The following is a 17,591-nucleotide window of genomic DNA, read 5'->3' on the forward strand; positions in this document are numbered from 1 at the left end:
TTCCCCACAACTGCCCCCCACCATTCACCACATTTTTAGATACGACTTGAATGAAATACAGCTGACATTGACACGCAAGGCTTGAAAGAGGCACAGCCCTCTGTGGAACCATGTGCACTTGTTATGGTGGGGTTTTTGTTTTGAGGTGAACATCGATCAGTTGTTTATATTCAGGTTTTGAAGTGTGCCTATCATAACACAGATTAAGTGAACAATAGAAAGATTAAAAACATATGTAATCGTAAATAAAATGTGACTGAATGTCAACAGTGACACAAAGAGCACTCCCCACTGGGTATTTTTACAAAGTCCATCCTCACCCCACCCATCCTTTCAGGAAGAGCCTGGGTAAATAGAAAGACTTTCTAAGAGCAGAGGAGGCCAACAAATTCAACTTTTATAGACTGAGTCTGTCAGTGAAGTTTGTCATTGAGGACATTTTACTGACACCCTCCATCTGACATAAATTTGGAGACACACACAAGATGACAGATATCACTTCAACTGCTGTGGTCTTACGTAATTAAGGGCAGAGGTCTTAGAAGTGGGGTTAGGTTGCAAGTTGGAGGGACAGCAATTTGGTACAGGATGAATGATCTCATTTCTTGGGGTGGACCACAGACAAAATTGATCTGTAATACGCGTCAAAGCTTCAGGATAACAAAGTTGTGCGGGAAGGAGCTTGCTGAATAGGTGCAGTTGTGTCTGATTGAGGTCCACGTTGTGAGGGCACTGCTGAGAATGAAAGGTGTTTTTGCAGGCATAAAAACCAGGCTGACATGTGAGGGAACCATGGAGGAAAGAAGAGGCAGATATGAGCTGCCTGCTTAAAGATCTTAAAGGCTTTTGTTCTGTTTGGAATTTTTTCGTGTATTTCTGACACTCTTGCAGTGGAGTCCGAGTTCAAATCCACAGCAGTTCTTTCTCCCTGCCTCCTCTAGAGTGGAGTAGTGTGATCCAGCTCAAATTAGGCAGGTTTTTTCTACTCCTGTGAAAAATGAAAAAAGAATTATAGACTCATCAGGTTTATTTATGACTCACTGAGGGCAGATCATGCTACAAATTATAAAGTTTCTCTTTAATCAGAATACACACTGTTTAGAACAGGGACCAGATCTTGTCCTGTCTTTATAAATTGCCTACTGTAGCAAGCCCATGAGCTTGATCAGGAAATTTCAGTGCTGCCATAATTCAGACATAATAATGTAGTAGTACTGGGCAAGGAACTCTAAACCCAAAGTGCCTTAGATAATGCTCGAGCTGATTTGTGGTTTCAAGTGGAAAGCAGTTGAGGCTGGATTGTATGAAATGGTCTCAGCCCCATAATCATCCCAGCTATTACCAAGTTTCTTGCTGGGTTATAACTTTGTATAAATTCGGTGTTTGGTGTAAAATACAGAGTGCTGTATTTCTCTGAAAAAGGTCTGAAGCAGATGGCCACATCTCCTCTATTCCTGATCCAGCAGATTTATTTTCCACTCAAAGTCCCCCATTCAATCTGAGGGCAACATTTTTAGACTTATTCAGATAATAATGAGATTTGTCGTTGAGTTCTGCAGGTCTGGGATTTCTGTCCTACCTGCTTGACAGGACAGAACATCTGTTGGTACTTGTTATCATTTGGTACTTGCTGCCACTACCCAGCGTGGGGGGAAGTGTCCTCTCACATAGACGAGCTGTGCTGTAGGGGAAGGATGACAGATTCAGCTCTAAAGCTTTGCTAGAACAACTTACCAACAATGCACAGAGGTTACACTGGGTTTTCTCGTGTCAGAAACATAGAGGAGGTAACAGGACAAACAGCAGAAACTGCCTTTTATTTTTTTTTTTTTTTTTTTTTTTAGCTTGATGTTTAGACTGAGAACATATCTTTGATAGCAAGGTGTAGGATGGTTTCCAAGTCATCATCTTTTCTTCCCTGAGATCAGCTCAGCTGGTTGGAGCATGGTGCTGAGGATGCCGAGGTTGTGTGTTTGATCCCTGTATGGGCCATTCACTTGAGAGTTGCACCTGATGATCCTTGTGGGTCCCTTCCAACTCAGAATATTCTGTGATCTGAGTATTCAACAAGAGCTGTTGCATCAGCAGGCTTGGCACACCTCTTTGACATCATGCTGTGTTGTGGTCTCATTGCCTGAGACAGCTGGAACAGCTGATTGTGGAGAGACACTTGCCTGCAAAGCCTTTAAACAGTTATGTGGAAGGTGACAAACGGGTATAAGTTTAGTTTAATTTGGGTGCTGGGTGTGTGCTGGGCAGCAAGGCTGCTCTCCAAGGGTGGAGAAACAGCACGGGCCAGCATGGATCATGAGATTTCCATCTGATAAACAGGGTTGAAATCTTGGAGACATACTTTTATTGTTTATTTACTCTTAGTCTGAAGAATATCAGAAGATGTAGGCAATTGGAAGATAGTCTCTGAAGAGCTCCCAGGTTGATTTTGCCTGTGATGGGTTGCTATAGAAATCTGTAACAGTGGGAGAATGAGGGTCACTCTCTACACTCCCAGTGAAAGCAGTGTTAACATAATTGTAAGGAAAGCATGAAACAGATCTATTAAAAAACTTGCAATTAGTTGTTCCTGTGACTGTTTCCAGACACTGGGCATGTTGCATGAATCAGTGCTGGTGGACAGAAATGAATACTTAAGGTGATTCTTATGGATGGAGCCCATATCTGCTGTACTTGCTCGCTGTAGCAAACTGCTGTGGTACGTAGTAAGGCAATGGATATATTTAGAATCATATTAAGAGACACTGTCAGCATTTCTTAGCAGATGATCTCTGTGATAAATGTCCAAGGACAGGAAGTACATATCTGTTTAATGGATAAGATTTTGTGGGAATTTTTTGCTTAGGGTAATTTTTAAATTTCCTTTTTTAGTTTGCTGAGCAACTTGTGGTTTTAAAAAGGCATTTTAAAGAGGCTTTTAAAAGCAGTTGTCCTCCTTGCTTTGTAGGGGTGCTCTGTGTGGGTACAGAGAGTGGGATAAACTTCTTCACTCTTGTGTGGTCTCACTGCAAAGACAAATCCTGAGCTATAGGCCCTGGGTATCGACTCAGTCGTGGCCATTATCCAGCTGCCACAGGCTAGGAGCAGTGTGTCCTCTCCTGTGCCCTTACATCTGGACTTCAGACCTGAAAAGATCACAGGCTTCTTGAAGCCAGAATATCTTACTAATGAGGGGGAGTGTCTGTGGTCAGTTTGCTAATGCGGTTTTATTCCAGAGTCTCTTTTCTTGTGGAAATCAGAGACCCCATTGGTTTGTTGTATTCGCACCCCTTCTGTTCTAGACCTAAAAGAAATGTTGATACCCCTTGAACTTGCTTACAAGTGGCAGGAAGTGTTTTTCCTTACCTTCCCTGCATCACCTCTAGTGTTTTTAATTTGTCTCCTTCCTTTCTTCCTCATCCCCCACTGTGATCCCTCATGGCCATGCTGGTCATGGTTTGCACTGTCTTTGAGAGGAGCTGTTTCTCTAAAGAAAAAGGTTGCAAGCTCTTGAAGCAGAGCAAATCAAGTAGCAAATCAAATTCTTTGGTGCATTCAGGATGAAAATGCTGTTCTAGGTCTGGCAAGTAGCTCAGCCATGTTTTACTCTTTAAATTCTTAAAGCAAAATTGGGGTAGCTGAACCCCTGCTGAACCTATGCTTTCACCCTTCTTTCAGCAAAGGAGAAAAGGAATATCAGAACATGGTGATGGCAGAGGTTTGGGCCCATAGAATCTGACTGATGGCTAAATCAAAATGTTTTAGTTGCTTTTAATGTAAAAATATTCTTTGCAGTACAAACATTATCAGTCCTTGGTTTTACTCAATGCAGAACTCTGGGTTTTTTCTATGTTCATGGCTGCACTGCTGACTTAAATGTGTGACTGGGTAAGGAAGGGAGACTTCTTAACCGTGATGTATCAGACCACTGCCAGAAGCAAAGTAAATGGACTCCCTGGCTGGGTCTGGCACATGTTAGCTTCCTAATTCACTTTTCCTGCACAAAGAGATAAGAGGAATGCAGGGCTCTCCCTTTATCTCACACAGTAATAACTTTAGCAAAGATTTGAATGGGACACAGGATTATTAGGATTGTAAGGTCTTGCTTTCCTTTTCAAGTAGGATGAAACTAAATGTACTCATCTGTTGGGTTAGATGAGTACAATGGGTTGTCAGCTGTAGGCTTTCATCACAGCAGCGATCTTGTGTGATTTGGCCTGGCAGGGCTCCGGGCTCACAAAAATTTTGTGGGTGTCAGATGTTTGGCACTCAGAACCGACCATTGAGAGCTGTTGTCGTACTTGTGTCTCCCTGCTTTCTAGTCTTTAAAACTTAGAATACCGTCACCATTTTCAGCATGTGCTATTTAGAGGAGACTAATGAAAAGCTGCTTTGCTGAGTCCAATTTCACTTACGTCGGCCTGAGCAATAGTCTGCTCAAATGCTGCTGTGAGTGCTCCGACAGGATCATGGCGCAGGCTGGCAGGGCGTTTGCTCAGCTACAGAGCTGAGCTTTTTTGGATTTGGTGTTTTCTAGGAGCCAGCTGACAGTGTGGTGTGGCTGCTGCCTTCACCGGGACTATTTTCAAGTCAAGCTCACTTCTGAGAAGCAAAAGAAAACCGGGGTTTGAAATGATGCATCTCAATTTCACAGCGTATTTTCTAAACAGCGTGTGGAGCAGCCACTCTAGCCATGCTTACTGTGCTCTAGAAAACTGCATTTTGTGATTTTTTTCATTGTCCAACATGCTATAGCACCTTTGTCTCCCTATCCCTATTGCAGGCTGTCCTACCAGAGAAATGATGACGATGACGAAGAAGCCGCCAGAGAACGTCGCCGGCGGGCTCGACAGGAGAGGCTGCGGCAAAAGGAGGAAGGAGATCTCTCAGGAGAAGTAACGGAGAAATCCGAAGTGAATGCCCAGAACAGGTAAATGTCTGATGTCATTTACTGACAAATCAATGGAAATTTTTGTTCAGAGTAGAGAACTTTTGGAGGAGCCTTGCTTTGGCGCTTGAATTTTAAGTATTGGGTTTGGCCATCCTTAAACTGAAGAAGGACCTAACACTGTGAGGATCACCCTGGCTGTGTCTATGAGGTAGGGTGAGAGCCTGAGGCTGTGCTCATGACACATAACCAGGTGTCCTCAAGGCTGTCTATGGGCTAATTCAGCTGGGGTTCATGGAAGCTCAGATTCTCTCAGGCATGGATGCATCTGGCCTCACAAAACACCACATCTTTTGTTCTGCTACAATGGGTCATGGCATTGTGGGGCCAAAACACTGGGTGGCACCCAGTCCTCAAGTTGTAGCTGCAACATGCCTGCAGGGTGCTGGGTGTGAGCTCTAGACCACAGCACTCATCTGGCACTGTCAGTGTCAGACAGGTATAAAGAGCAGAAAAACTTATGGAATGAGGTGATCCTTAAAATCATAGAATCATCAAAGCTGGAAGAGACCTTTAAGATCATCAAGTCCAACCACAAACCCAGCAGTGCCCCTGTAGCCACTAAACCATTAAACCATATCACTCATATCCCCACCCACTTGTCACAAGCTGAGTGGCCTTCTTGTCTGTCCAGAGCTGACCTCCCAGTCCGTCCATCATTTGTTCACAATAATTGTTTGTTCACAGTCACAATATACCCAGATTTCCAGTGGCCATAACACAACTGATAGAAGAAACCAGAATTGTGCTAGGAAGTGCTAATAGATGCTGAGCACAAGAAGCATTCTATTTAAGGCAAGGAGAATGGATACAGATAGCAAAACAGCAGCTAAATTTTGAAGTGTGTAACCTGCTGTGTTTTCCAATCGTGGAATGATGTTACAGCAAGCTTTTTTCCTAGAAACAATGAAGTGCATATGTTGTTAGAAAGATTTTATTCTTTTTTAATGCAAACCTGTCCCTTTTACGTAGTGTGGCAGGAGAGGAAAGCAAGCGTTCTACAGATGATGAAGCTGCACTGCTGGAGAGACTGGCAAGACGGGAGGAGAGACGCCAGAAACGTCTGCAGGAAGCCCTGGAACGCCAGAAGGAATTTGACCCCACGATCACAGATGGGAGCTTGTCACTGCCCAGCAGGAGAGAAGTAAACAATGTGGAGGAAAACGAGACCACGGGGAAAGAGGAAAAGGCTGAAACACGCCGAGGACGCTATGAGACTGAGGAGACAGAAACAGTTACCAAATCGTACCAAAGGAACAACTGGAGGCAAGATGGGGAAGAAGAGGAAAAAAAAGAAGAAAAAGACAAGGAGGAGGTACAGGAGGAGAAACCAAAGGAGCTCCCCGTAGAGGAAAACCAGGTAGATGTGGCAGCAGAGAAATCCACAGATAAAGAAGAGGCAGTAACTGTAAATGCAGAGGAACACAAAGCAGAGAATGATACAAATGCTCTGCCGGAAGGGACGCAAAGTGTAACTGATGCTGTAGATAAAGAGAAGCTTAGGGATGAGGAAAAGGCTGAGGAAGAAAGGAAGGAAGCAGAAGAAAGGGAGAGGTTAAAAGCAGAGGAGGAAAAGAGGGCAGCTGAGGAAAAACAGAAAGCAGAGGAGGAAAAGAGGGCAGCTGAGGAAAAACAGAAAGCAGAGGAGGAAAAGAGGGCTGCTGAGCAGAGGGCTAGGGCAGAAGAGGAAGAGCGGGCTAAGGCAGAAGAGGAGAAGAGGGCAGCTGAGGAAAGAGAGAGGGCTAAAGCAGAAGAGGAGAGGAGGGCAGCTGAGGAGAAACAGAAAGCAGAGGAGGAAAAGAGGGCAGCTGAGGAAAAACAGAAAGCAGAGGAGGAAAAGAGGGCAGCTGAGGAGAGAGCAAAGGCAGAAGCGGAAAAGAGGGCAGCTGAGGAAAAGGCTAAACTAGAAGCAGAGAAATTAAAGGAAAAACAAAAGATGGAAGAACAGAAAATAGAAGATAAACAGGTAAAAGAGAAGAAAGTAGAAGACAAAAAACCTCAAGCAGCTTTCTTAAAAAAACAGGTACAGTAAACATTTTGCACCAAGATAAGACACCTGTGGTTTGTGTGAAATGTAATGCAAGAAAAGATTGAATTGGAATTTCCTCACAGATCTAGTCCTGTACTGAAGTTACTAATACTTGTGCTGTCGCTCTCTCTTTTTAAAAATAAAGCCCCTCCTGCTTACCAGTAATTCAGTGCACAACAGGCCTGACCTCACTCCATCGTTCAAAGAAAACCTTGCATGTTCAGGCCTTTGCATGTGCTTTTGCTGCCTTTCTTTCCTCAGCTGCTACAAACTGGCCTAATGCAGTAACACAGGAGGTGGAGGCAGACACATCTTGGCACAGAACGTTACGTGCACCTGTTAAACTGTGTGAGGAATGTTGTGTGCTGTATGCAAATCACAAGAAAGGGCTCTGTACTGGGACGTGTGAGCATGATGCCGTGCAAGGGAGAAAGGTCCAGATGGGGGGAACTGGGAGCATTTGGAGAGGGTGCAGGGGGCACAGCTGCACACAGAGGTGTGGGCACAGCAGCATATGATGGAATTGTGGCTGCACACAGGATTGTGAACACAGTGTGGCGAAACAAAAGCTCAGACAGGTGCGGTGTTTTCATGTTAAAAAATAAATAAATTATTGAAAACCCAAAAACAAAGGAGGAAGAAAAAGTGGAAGCTAAAAAGGAAAAGCTGCCAGAAGAGAAGCTCCAAGCTACCTCCATAAAAGATCAGGTAACTCATAAACCACTGATTTAGGTGTGATAGGGAAACTTGAGATATGAAAATAAATAAGGCACCTATAACTGAAAGTTGCTTCTTCAGCAAAGTACTTAAACTTGTGCTCCACTTCAAGAACATGGGTAATCCTGCTGAAATAAATAGGGATGAAGCTCCTTAAGTGCTTAAAATTAAGTAAATTCTTAAGTGGTTTGTTCTTTTGGGGCTTTAGGGCCAATTCCTGTTTGTCTTAAATATTTCAGGAAACTCAGTTCAGTCAATAGCACAAATATGGTTTTCCCCCTAGGGATGAATTTTTCAGGACAGTATCAACTAATCATCCTTCCCTGGTTTCCTCTCACTTCACTGTGAACTTTTTCCCTATGAATGAGACTTACTCTAATAATATTCATCATCATAATGATAATTAATAATCATCATCATAATGATAATAATCATCATAATGACAATAACAATCTAGGCCCCTTGGCCACCTGACTGCCTCAACTAATAATTCCCCTGCAAACTGCAATACCCCGTGATATAAACTGTGCATACCCAAGATTCTTCTTTTGTTTTAAAGAGAAAATCTACAAAATTTACTGCATTGCATTTCCACTGTAAACACAGGAGCTGGTGCCATGGTGTTTTACTGTATGGTAAGTAAATAAGATTTGGGGACCATTTACTCTTCAGGATACAGCTGGACACAGGGAGCCACATCCAGTGCTGTGCAGCAGCTGTGGTTTTGGTCCAGGTCTCAAAACAGCCCCTGATTCTGATTAGGGGAGGCTGGTCAGAGACTGGTCAGAGCCTTGGAAATTTGGACCCATTTGGGTTCAGCCAGATCTGTGGGACTTAAAGGGAGCCACAGCACAGATTGCTGCCAGTCCAGTGGGTTGGGACCATTGAGGGTTTGTAGAGGGTCCACTCCAGGGTCCTCAGTTAGCAGATGAGTTTGGAACACGCTGTAGATGCTTAGCTCACCCTCAGACAGTGGTGAGGAAATAGCTGCACACAAAATAAGGGATGGATTATATTAAGAGGACAGAACCAGTTTCCACTATTCACTTTTGCATGCAATCTTCGCATATTAAAAGTAAATGTAAAGAGGAGTCTGTAACTGACCACAAACTTTGATTTGTGGGGAACTTGAGACACAGTTGTCCTGCTTGTTCTTATGGAGAGCTGGGCCAGCTCTCCCTGGAGCTCTCATCATGCTTTTAAACCCTACCCACTGGGCTAGATTATTCCAGGAAATTGGCAAGACTTTTAAGAGTTACTTGTGATTTTAGTGTTTCCATCTTTAGATGCTCAAGCTGAGACAACTTAATAGAATCCCACTTCTAGTGCAATGCTGAATACCCATTCTGAGCATTCAAAATGTCTTGAAAATCTCAATTGTTGCTTCTTTACTTGTGACGAAAATTTGATGATCAGGCTCCCATCTCCACTTCTCCCCCCCTTTCCAGGACATACAAATTCAATGAGGTCTCTTTCTGAATGTGCATGCAGCTAAGAGGATGCCAGTGTTTCATGAAGAAGACCCTGAAGGAATAGAATGTATCTACATAATCAGGTTTTGCTTCTGCTTTGGCCCTCAAAGTTCAGGTTTCGATTAATTTGGCAAGAAAAATTTGTCTCTTTTTATGAACTTCTGCACAGTTTTTGTTCTTAAAAGTGACCCGAGAAGTTCACAAGAGCAAGCTTTCTCATGATGTGAGGCTCCTGGTATTTCCTGCTTCCAGTTTGGCTAGATGTGCTGCAACAGTTGCTATTCTCATGGTATTTGGACCCAGAGTTGACTCTACAGGGAAGCCCTTGACCCAGATGCCCACAGCTTTTAGCTCACCAAGTAACTGAGCCCAAGTAAGGAATCAAATCTGCCAGATGGCCCCAACCTCAGTAATGCATTTGCTTCAGTCTGAAGGTGTTCAGACTCAAGATTTAGAAATCTCACCTCTCAAATAACAGCATAAAAATCTAACAGTAAAGAAACAGTGTGGAGAAAGATTAAAATGTAAATACATAAGGCTGGAAATTTGCTAACCGTGCCTTTGATCATGTTCTATCTTGATATCAAGATTTGTGAGGACATGTGAACTATTTCAGTTCAGGTAGTATCACCCATTTGCTCCAAGTGGAATTCTTTTTTAATTCAGCAGAAGCTGAATTAGTCTATAATTTAGGGAAGCAGTGAGACAAGGGAAAGAACTTACTCTCTTGCCTGCCTTTGGAATGAGATAAACAAAGGTTTTTGCTTCTGTGCTAATCAATCTCTGTTTTGGTATTAAAATGAGTAGGAGAAGGATTGGGCCCAAAAGATGTGAAATGTTTCTGTAATATCTTGTTTTACCATCTTTTTGAATAAAGAGGCCAAGCTGTGTTAATGGTTTTCTCAAATGCAGACACACCGTCATAAATCCTACTGGCTTCTGAAGTGCTATTTCCTAACCTATTAATTTTTAAACTATATTGTTTTAATGTTAGTTTTCTCAGTGCTTTCAATTAAGATGTAAGAGATACAGCCCTCCCCAGTGGACCTAAATACATAAGGCAGCTGGAAGTGTTGGCTTTTTAGTAAGACTTAGGAAGGTCTTGATGAAAATCTCAGCAAAGGAAATCTTATGCTCTCAAAATCCCAGGACAGACATCCTGGCATGAGAAATCTTGCACCAATCAACACAGCCGGTTTCAGTATCACCCTGACTGGGGCTGGAGGGTCAGGAGATTGCTAACAGGCAGCAGAGATTCTTGCTGTGAACATGATCACTAGCTCACCCTGATTTGGGAACACCCAGAAGATGATACTGTCTGATGGCATTCATTAGGATAAATGAATAGCCCTGCTTGTCTCAGCCCAGCTCCTAGAAAACAGCAAACCATTCCTTGAGGCTGCTGGTAATAATGGCCTTGCTTGTAGAAGCTGCAGCATCATGGCCAAAGAATGCACAGCCAGGGAAGCTGAACTCCCCTCTTGTCTGTCAGGGAGCTGCTGCCAGGTCATGGCTAAAGCCTGCTGGCAGGAGAGGGTGAGAAAAGTCTGCACCGCTGCTGCCTGCTCTCAGAGCAGAGCAAATGCCTCTGTTGGTTGTGTCCAACCTCCCCCACCAGTAGCAAATTTGCTCAGATGGTTTAACCATCCTATTCTCACTCACAACATGGGCTGCCACGATGGCGTCCATCCGATCGGTTTTCTCTGGCCTCGGGTAAAGTCACACACTGACTCTGGGACTCACTCAGCACCAGCCTAATTCAATGCCTTAAGAGGATCTTGGCTTTGAAGACTCTGAACTCATCCTTTGTAGGTAAAGATTTTGCTTCTCCAGGAGCTGCTCTTTGATGAGGAAGAAAAGAAATTTCTTTTGATTTTGGACGTGAAGCTGTGTACTACTTTTTTATTTCAAGGTGCAGCTCAGGACACCTGAAGAGCAGTTGTGTTGCAGACAGGAGTTCTTTATCTGTTGTTACAGAAGTTCTTTATCTTTCTAGTTAGCAAATGGGGTTGCAACAGCCTTCCAAAGTATTTAATTTCTAAAGGTCTCCATTTGACTTCTATACAGAAGGTATTTCTGGCTTGCTTCCTTCAACACAGGGCTGGGGAAAGCAAATAAATATTTTGGAGGTAAACGTTTCATCTGCTGCTGTTGGATGTTTGTTTTGGCTGGTAGTCTTAACTAACTGGGAATATTTCTACCTGAGGATACATAACTTAAATCACTTCACTTTCTCCTTTTAGCAGCATCTAGCCATGACTCAGCATGCTGGGGTCAGGCCATCTGTGGTATTGATAAATACTTCTTAACTCTGAAGGAATACTGGAGAATGAAGTTGATGCACAAAATATTCTTGATTACTATTAAGAATCATAAGAGAAAGCTTTGTAAGGATAAAGAGAATTTTTACTCGTGTCTTCCAGAGCATTTCCTTCTTCATAGATTTAAATATTCGTGTCTGATAATGCTACCCATGCCCAGCCCCAGGTAGGACTGTGTTTTTTGCCAGAGTAAGTTTGGCTCTGATATAGGGATGATTCTGTGTTTTGGCCATTATTCTTGCAATAATGAAGTATCCCTCTGCTATGACACTGAAAATAGCATGAACTTTGTCAAACAGGCTTGACGTTGTGTGGAGGCTCTGTGTTATTTTTATTGCACCAATGCCCTAAACCTGGTACCAAGAATGTATTGACAAGTCCCAGAGAGTTGGCAACCCACAACCTTAGGAAGCAGCAGGTGAATGATGTGGCAGTGGGAGGGAAGAGTGGGGGTGCAGTTGCAGAGTGAAGCAGTGTGGTGGCATAGTCCCATGGTCACAGAAAACTTTCACAGAAGACTGATAATATTATTTTCAAGATGCTTTGGTCTTGAGTTCAGGTCAGGAGAGCAAAGTGATGGTTGATTACAGTTTAGAGCTTTGCAGACCACTTCTGCCATGTAGCACATAAACAGTAGGAAGACAGTTCCCAGTCTTGCCAAGAAATCCGTGTTTCTCAGCTGTTACTTAGAATGCCTCATTCTTTTTTTGTGTGTCTTGTGTTTTGTTCTGTGATTTATGCTATCTTCTGAACAGGTAAAAGATGACAAAGGTAAAGCACCCAAAGAGGAAATGAAAAGCGTCTGGGATCGTAAGAAGGGCGTTCCTGAACAAAAGGCACAGAACGGAGAACGTGAGCTCACCGCCTCCAAACTTAAACCTACTGAGAATGCTTTTGGGTAAGTTCCAAGTAAGAACTGGGCTTGCTTGGGTTTCAGCAGATCAGGGGCCATCTCTGGGTCTCTGCTTCACAGCCTTGTGGCAGCTGAGTGGAGGAACTGGGCTGGCAACCTCAGCAATGGCTCAGGTGTCCACTGGGTTGTAGTTCTGTAGGTTCTAAGCTGTCCCCACGCTGTTGCAGTAACAACATGAAGTTCAGAAAGCAGATGGAAATGGCCTTGCTTCCTCAGTAGAGACTTTGCTGGGGCTTTCCTTTCTCATTTATTTCTAATATCTACACAGAGGCCAATAATGACAAAACCCTGGATTTTGTGTTCTCTAATTTTTTAAGTCAGATCTCAACTATTTCCAATTACCCACCTATTTTTAATTAGACTCTGCATAGCAGAATGAAGTGCAATCCAGCTGGTAACTCTAGAAAGAGCTTCTCTCTTGATTTCAGGGCAAACACTGAAATTAATGGCTTCTGTAGAAAAGTGTTTTTTCAATCAGGTAAAAAACCTTTCCTCGACAAAATCATCTTCTTTTTTCTTTTTTTGCCTTCCTTTTTATAAGCTGTGTCACAGTTTGATTTTTATTTTTCTTTTTAAGGGAATATTTGGCTTGTGGTTGTATTGGGAAATGCAAAGAAGGTAACAATTTTCTAGTGAAAATCTTATTTAAAAGGATCCTGCCTGCTAAAAGCATGGGATACATGAAATAGAAATTAAGTTCTTCTTTTTAGCAGGAAACTAGTAATGAGTAGGTTAGAAATCTAAATTTTTCTCCTTCTGCATCTCCCTTCCTCTTTTACATTGACACAGGCAAAGGAAAGGTTAAGCTCTCCAGGCAGTTTGAGAAATCTGAGCATGGCAGATGGGATTTGCTATTGTATCTCAGCATTCCCCTCGTGATTCTTCCGGGAAAAACAAACTTTCTCAAAATAAAATGCAGCTCAAAAGACCCTGGAGACACCCTGACCTAAGGCCAAAAGACAGACAGCGATGGAGATGGAATAGCAGGAAATTGGCCCTGCTCAAAACTGTCCTTCATGGCTTGGGTCACATCATTGATAACATGAGAATGATTTTCTAAAAGTATTTTTGTTGTGTTTTCATTTGCTTTACTTCCTGTGGGAGACAGGCATTAGTGACAAAACATAGCTTTGAGTTTCCACTCCTTTTTCTTTTCCATTTCTGTTTTTCTTCTACTGTATGGAAGTGTGAAGAAGCCTGTTCAACAACCTTTTATCAGCTGAGTAGAAGACTTGGGTTGGTAACATCAGCAGAGGCGCCAGTGTTTGTTGGGTGGTTAGGTATGAATTAGGGCTCTTGGCCTATTTTCTAATGGACTGCCCCCACAGAGTTGAGCTCTGTCTGCAACTGTCCTTTGTTCCTTTTTTTTTTTTTTTTTAATGATCATATCAGACACTATTTAGAAAGAATATAACTTGGCTAACTTTCAGTGGTGAGAATTCAGAACAAAACAGGGTAGTGGAGGCTGAAGAAAAATGTTATCTTTTTGTCTACGTCAGTCAGTAAGAGAAATACAGAATAAATCCCATTTTATGGCTTCCCCTTCCCATCTCCCCTCCCACCTGCCTTCCTCCCTATTCTCATAGAGGACTGCAAAAGTCCTAAATATGATGTAAGATGTTTTTTCACATTGTTCTGACATTTTTGGCTCCCACAAGCCACTTCTTTCCTTTTCCTCCTTGTCTGAAAGCTGGCAACCAGCTTCATTTCTTAATACCAAAGAGGTGCTTACAAAACTCGTCCTCCACCCAGCATCTCAATACTAGTTTCCCAATGTTGAGAGCAGAGAACAGAGATTTCCCAGAATCTGTTGAAAACAGAGGAGTTGGAGGTGGAGGAAAATAAGGATAATTAGTGCCAGTGTATTGTTTGCTATTTTGGATAATGCAGAACCGGTCAGGGAAGACCTGTGAGCAGCATGAGGATAAAGTTCAAAACTTTAAATATCCTTCTTTGTGAGGAGGCCAAAATAATCACCTGAGGTCTGCAAACAAGAATGTTCAGACTAGATTCTGCCATTGGCTTTATCAGCTGAGTTAATTTCACTGGGGCTGACTGCACGGAAGGCACTGAGAGCTAACCTTTCTTCTGTGCTGACAGAGAACAGAGTGGCTCTTTCTTAGGAGAATCTTGGCAAATGTTCTCCATTCTCTTAATTCTGAAGGCCAAATGTTTGCCCTTGCCAGGGGATCATTTTGTCTATCCGAAGTGACCTCTTCCATCTTCTTTGGGCCCAAAGCTTGCAGGTTTTGGTGAGCTGGCAACACAGAGACCAAAAGGCAAAGGAAAAAAAAAGTGAGGTTCCTGGGTTTGTTTGCTGTTGGGGCTACAACCTTTCAATGAAGCGGGAAGGCCTTAAGACAGCCAGGGATTTCGTATGTCCTGTGCTGCATTAGATGCACTGGATCTTCAGAAATCACACAGTGCCTTGTAGAAGCTTCTGGAACATTTTGGGTTCTCAGTACTTCTGCAAACTGACTCAGAGGTATTCCAGGCTAGACACCTGCTCAAAATCACACCTCATGTATTGCCCTTCACTTTGTTTCTGAATGGGCTAAATGACATTTTGGATAAAGTTTCCAATGTATTCTCACAATGCTTGCTCAGTTGTGTATGTATTTTTCGTTTACAAAAGCAGAGGTTCCTTTCTGTAATTTGGCATAACTACCTGATGCAAGCCCTCATTCATGGCCACTTCAATTAATTTGTCATGCGTTTTTTAAGTGATACAGTGCTAGAACCGAATTTTATTTGATTTGGTAAGCTCATGTGGGGGTGGAGAACTCTGTGTTAGTAGCTTCTATTATGATATTGAAACCACAGATAATTTAACTCTGGTCCTGTTTTATATGGCTGACTCCATCTGCATGAGGTGTCTGAATGAAGAGCATCTTTGCAGGATTGGGTGTGATTGGCTGGATTGCAAATTTATATAGTATTAGTTTTTTATATTGCTGTCTCTAACAGTTACTGTTGGTATCTTTGATTTATACTCTCTTGTGGTCATTTATATCCAGCTTCTTTAGATGCCAAGAATACCAAAAGTTTTTTTAGAAAATTCCATAAGTACGTCCATCTTCTGTCTTTTTGTCAGTAGCACACTTAGAAATCTTAGGTACCTATCCCCTTGTCAGCAGTAACATTAAATACACTTAGGGAGCAGATATTGGTCTAAACACTGATGTGGTAATTATTTTACAAGGTGATGCTATCTGACTCTGTTGGAAGCATGCACTTCACCTGTGCAGATTCTTTCGGTTTGGGGTCCTTCCCTTCCCTTCCCTTCCCTTCCCTTCCCTTCCCTTCCCTTCCCTTCCCTTCCCTTCCCTTCCCTTCCCTTCCCTTCCCTTCCCTTCCCTTCCCTTCCCTTCCCTTCCCTTCCCTTCCCTTCCCTTCCCTTCCCTTCCCTTCCCTTCCCTTCCCTTCCCTTCCCTTCCCTTCCCTTCCCTTCCCTTCCCTTCCCTTCCCTTCCCTTCCCTTCCCTTCCCTTCCCTTCCCTTCCCTTCCCTTCCCTTCCCTTCCCTTCCCTTCCCTTCCCTTCCCTTCCCTTCCCTTCCCTTCCCTTCCCTTCCCTTCCCTTCCCTTCCCTTCCCTTCCCTTCCCTTCCCTTCCCTTCCCTTCCCTTCCCTTCCCTTCCCTTCCCTTCCCTTCCCTTCCCTTCCCTTCCCTTCCCTTCCCTTCCTCCTGTTTTTCTCCTGTGGAAAGTAACCATTACTAATTTCCAGGTCCTTACTAAAAACTCATCTTTTCCCTAGAAAATGTAAGCAAAAGACCTGATGAACCTTTCTGTTCATACATTCTGGTGGAGTTAGAGTGATGGGTGTTATAGATGGGATAGGAATCCTTTTAGGATTTTTTTTTTTTTTTAAATGCTGTTTTAACTGGAAGACTCCCTCTCCTCTCTTATTTCCTCCTGTTTTCCTGTAATATAATTTGTTCTGTCCCCAAAGATGCTTATCTTTTTCTAGAAGGTTTATAAAAAAGTTTTGCCTTTGAAGGCAAAGGATTAGTGCATCCTTTATGACACAAAATAGGGGTGGCACAAGTTCTCAGGCACGGTGGTGCAGATCCTGTGCACACAGGCTTGTGGAAGAGACTCCTTCCTCCCTAGCAGTGATGGGAGAGGTGCTCCTTGTAATATCCCAGCCTAACAACTCCTGATGGAAATGTTTTGGGTCAGCCATTACTTGCAAGGAGCAAATGGTCTTAAAAGGCAGCACCTTGGAGTGCCAGGCTCTCATGCTGCTGCTGAGCACATGGCAGCAGATGGCTCTGGCCAGGAAGGGAAAACCCCATGGCATCGTTTTTCCTTTGATTTCCTTCCCAGCCGCTCCAGTTTGAAAGGGACTGCAAATGCAGAGGAGGCGAAGCCGGGGGTCGAGGCTCTGAAGAGGTTGGAAGATCAGCGCCGCCGGCGGGGCGAGAACGAGAGCGAGGAGCTGGAGAAGCTGAAGGAGAAGCAGCAGGAGGCGGCAGCAGAGCTGGATGAACTGAAGAAAAGGCGGGAGGAGCGCCGGAAAATCCTGGAGGAAGAGGAGCAGAAGAAGAAGCAGGAGGAGGCTGAGAGGAAAATCAGAGAGGAGGTAAGTGTAAAGTAGGGAGTGTTGAACTTGGGTTTATTCCTTTATTACTACTTTACTTCCACTATTCTTGCATTAGTTGATAACTCTTTCCAGCATTGTCTAGTGAAGACTTGAGGTAAAACATGCAGCATTCAGCGTAGGAAAAATGTTCTAATTCTAGCCTTAGGATAGACAGGGCTCTAATATCCGTTTTCACTAGTCAGGATTTCATCTGTGATAGCTGAAAATTTCTTATCTTCTTGGGGATTCAAAATCTTGGGGCAGTGCTGTAGCCACAGAATTTTTTTGACATTACACGGATTGAATTACAAAGTGCATGTCAAAATTTATCTGCTGCAGATGGGCTGGAATGCTAATGTTATATATAGTTACAATGGGCTAGATCTCATTAGGGAGATATTCTTGTCTATTTAAATATTGAATATCCAACACATCTGTTTTCTTGTACTTCCTCTGCCAAGGGACTCTACAAATAGGATTTCCAAGTCTCTGGTGCATCATTTAGGAATCCTAGTTGTTTGGGAAACAAATGGTAAATGAATAATACTGATAGTATCTGGCAGCTGAATGCCAATTCCTTTAATGTACTAAGCTCTTTACAACAGAACTCATTAGAT

The 17,591-nt window shown here is 43.1% G+C and overlaps 1 protein-coding gene across 9 annotated transcripts in view; it reads left to right on the forward strand.

Moving 5' to 3' along the window:
* CALD1 (caldesmon 1) overlaps positions 1-17,591 on the forward strand; it is a 177,422-nt gene that overhangs the window by 144,428 nt on the left and 15,403 nt on the right. For 6 of the 9 annotated variants that reach the window (XR_014226373.1, XR_014226374.1, XM_082280726.1 and 3 more), the window contains 5 exons: positions 4,775-4,921; positions 5,912-6,962; positions 7,602-7,676; positions 12,234-12,376; positions 16,719-16,974. Coding sequence is in view for 7 of the 9 variants with exons in the window: in XM_082280726.1 (XP_082136852.1) it covers positions 4,775-4,921; positions 5,912-6,962; positions 7,602-7,676; positions 12,234-12,376; positions 16,719-16,974 (1,672 nt within the window). In the remaining 2 variants the exon portion in view is untranslated. The remainder of the gene's footprint in view (positions 1-4,774; positions 4,922-5,911; positions 6,963-7,601; positions 7,677-12,233; positions 12,377-16,718; positions 16,975-17,591) is intronic. The other 3 variants (XM_082280729.1, XM_082280731.1, XM_082280730.1) reach the window with 2 other exon arrangements.

Source organism: Coloeus monedula, assembly GCF_965178545.1.
Source record: "Coloeus monedula genome assembly, chromosome: 4".
NCBI lineage: Eukaryota > Metazoa > Chordata > Aves > Passeriformes > Corvidae > Coloeus > Coloeus monedula.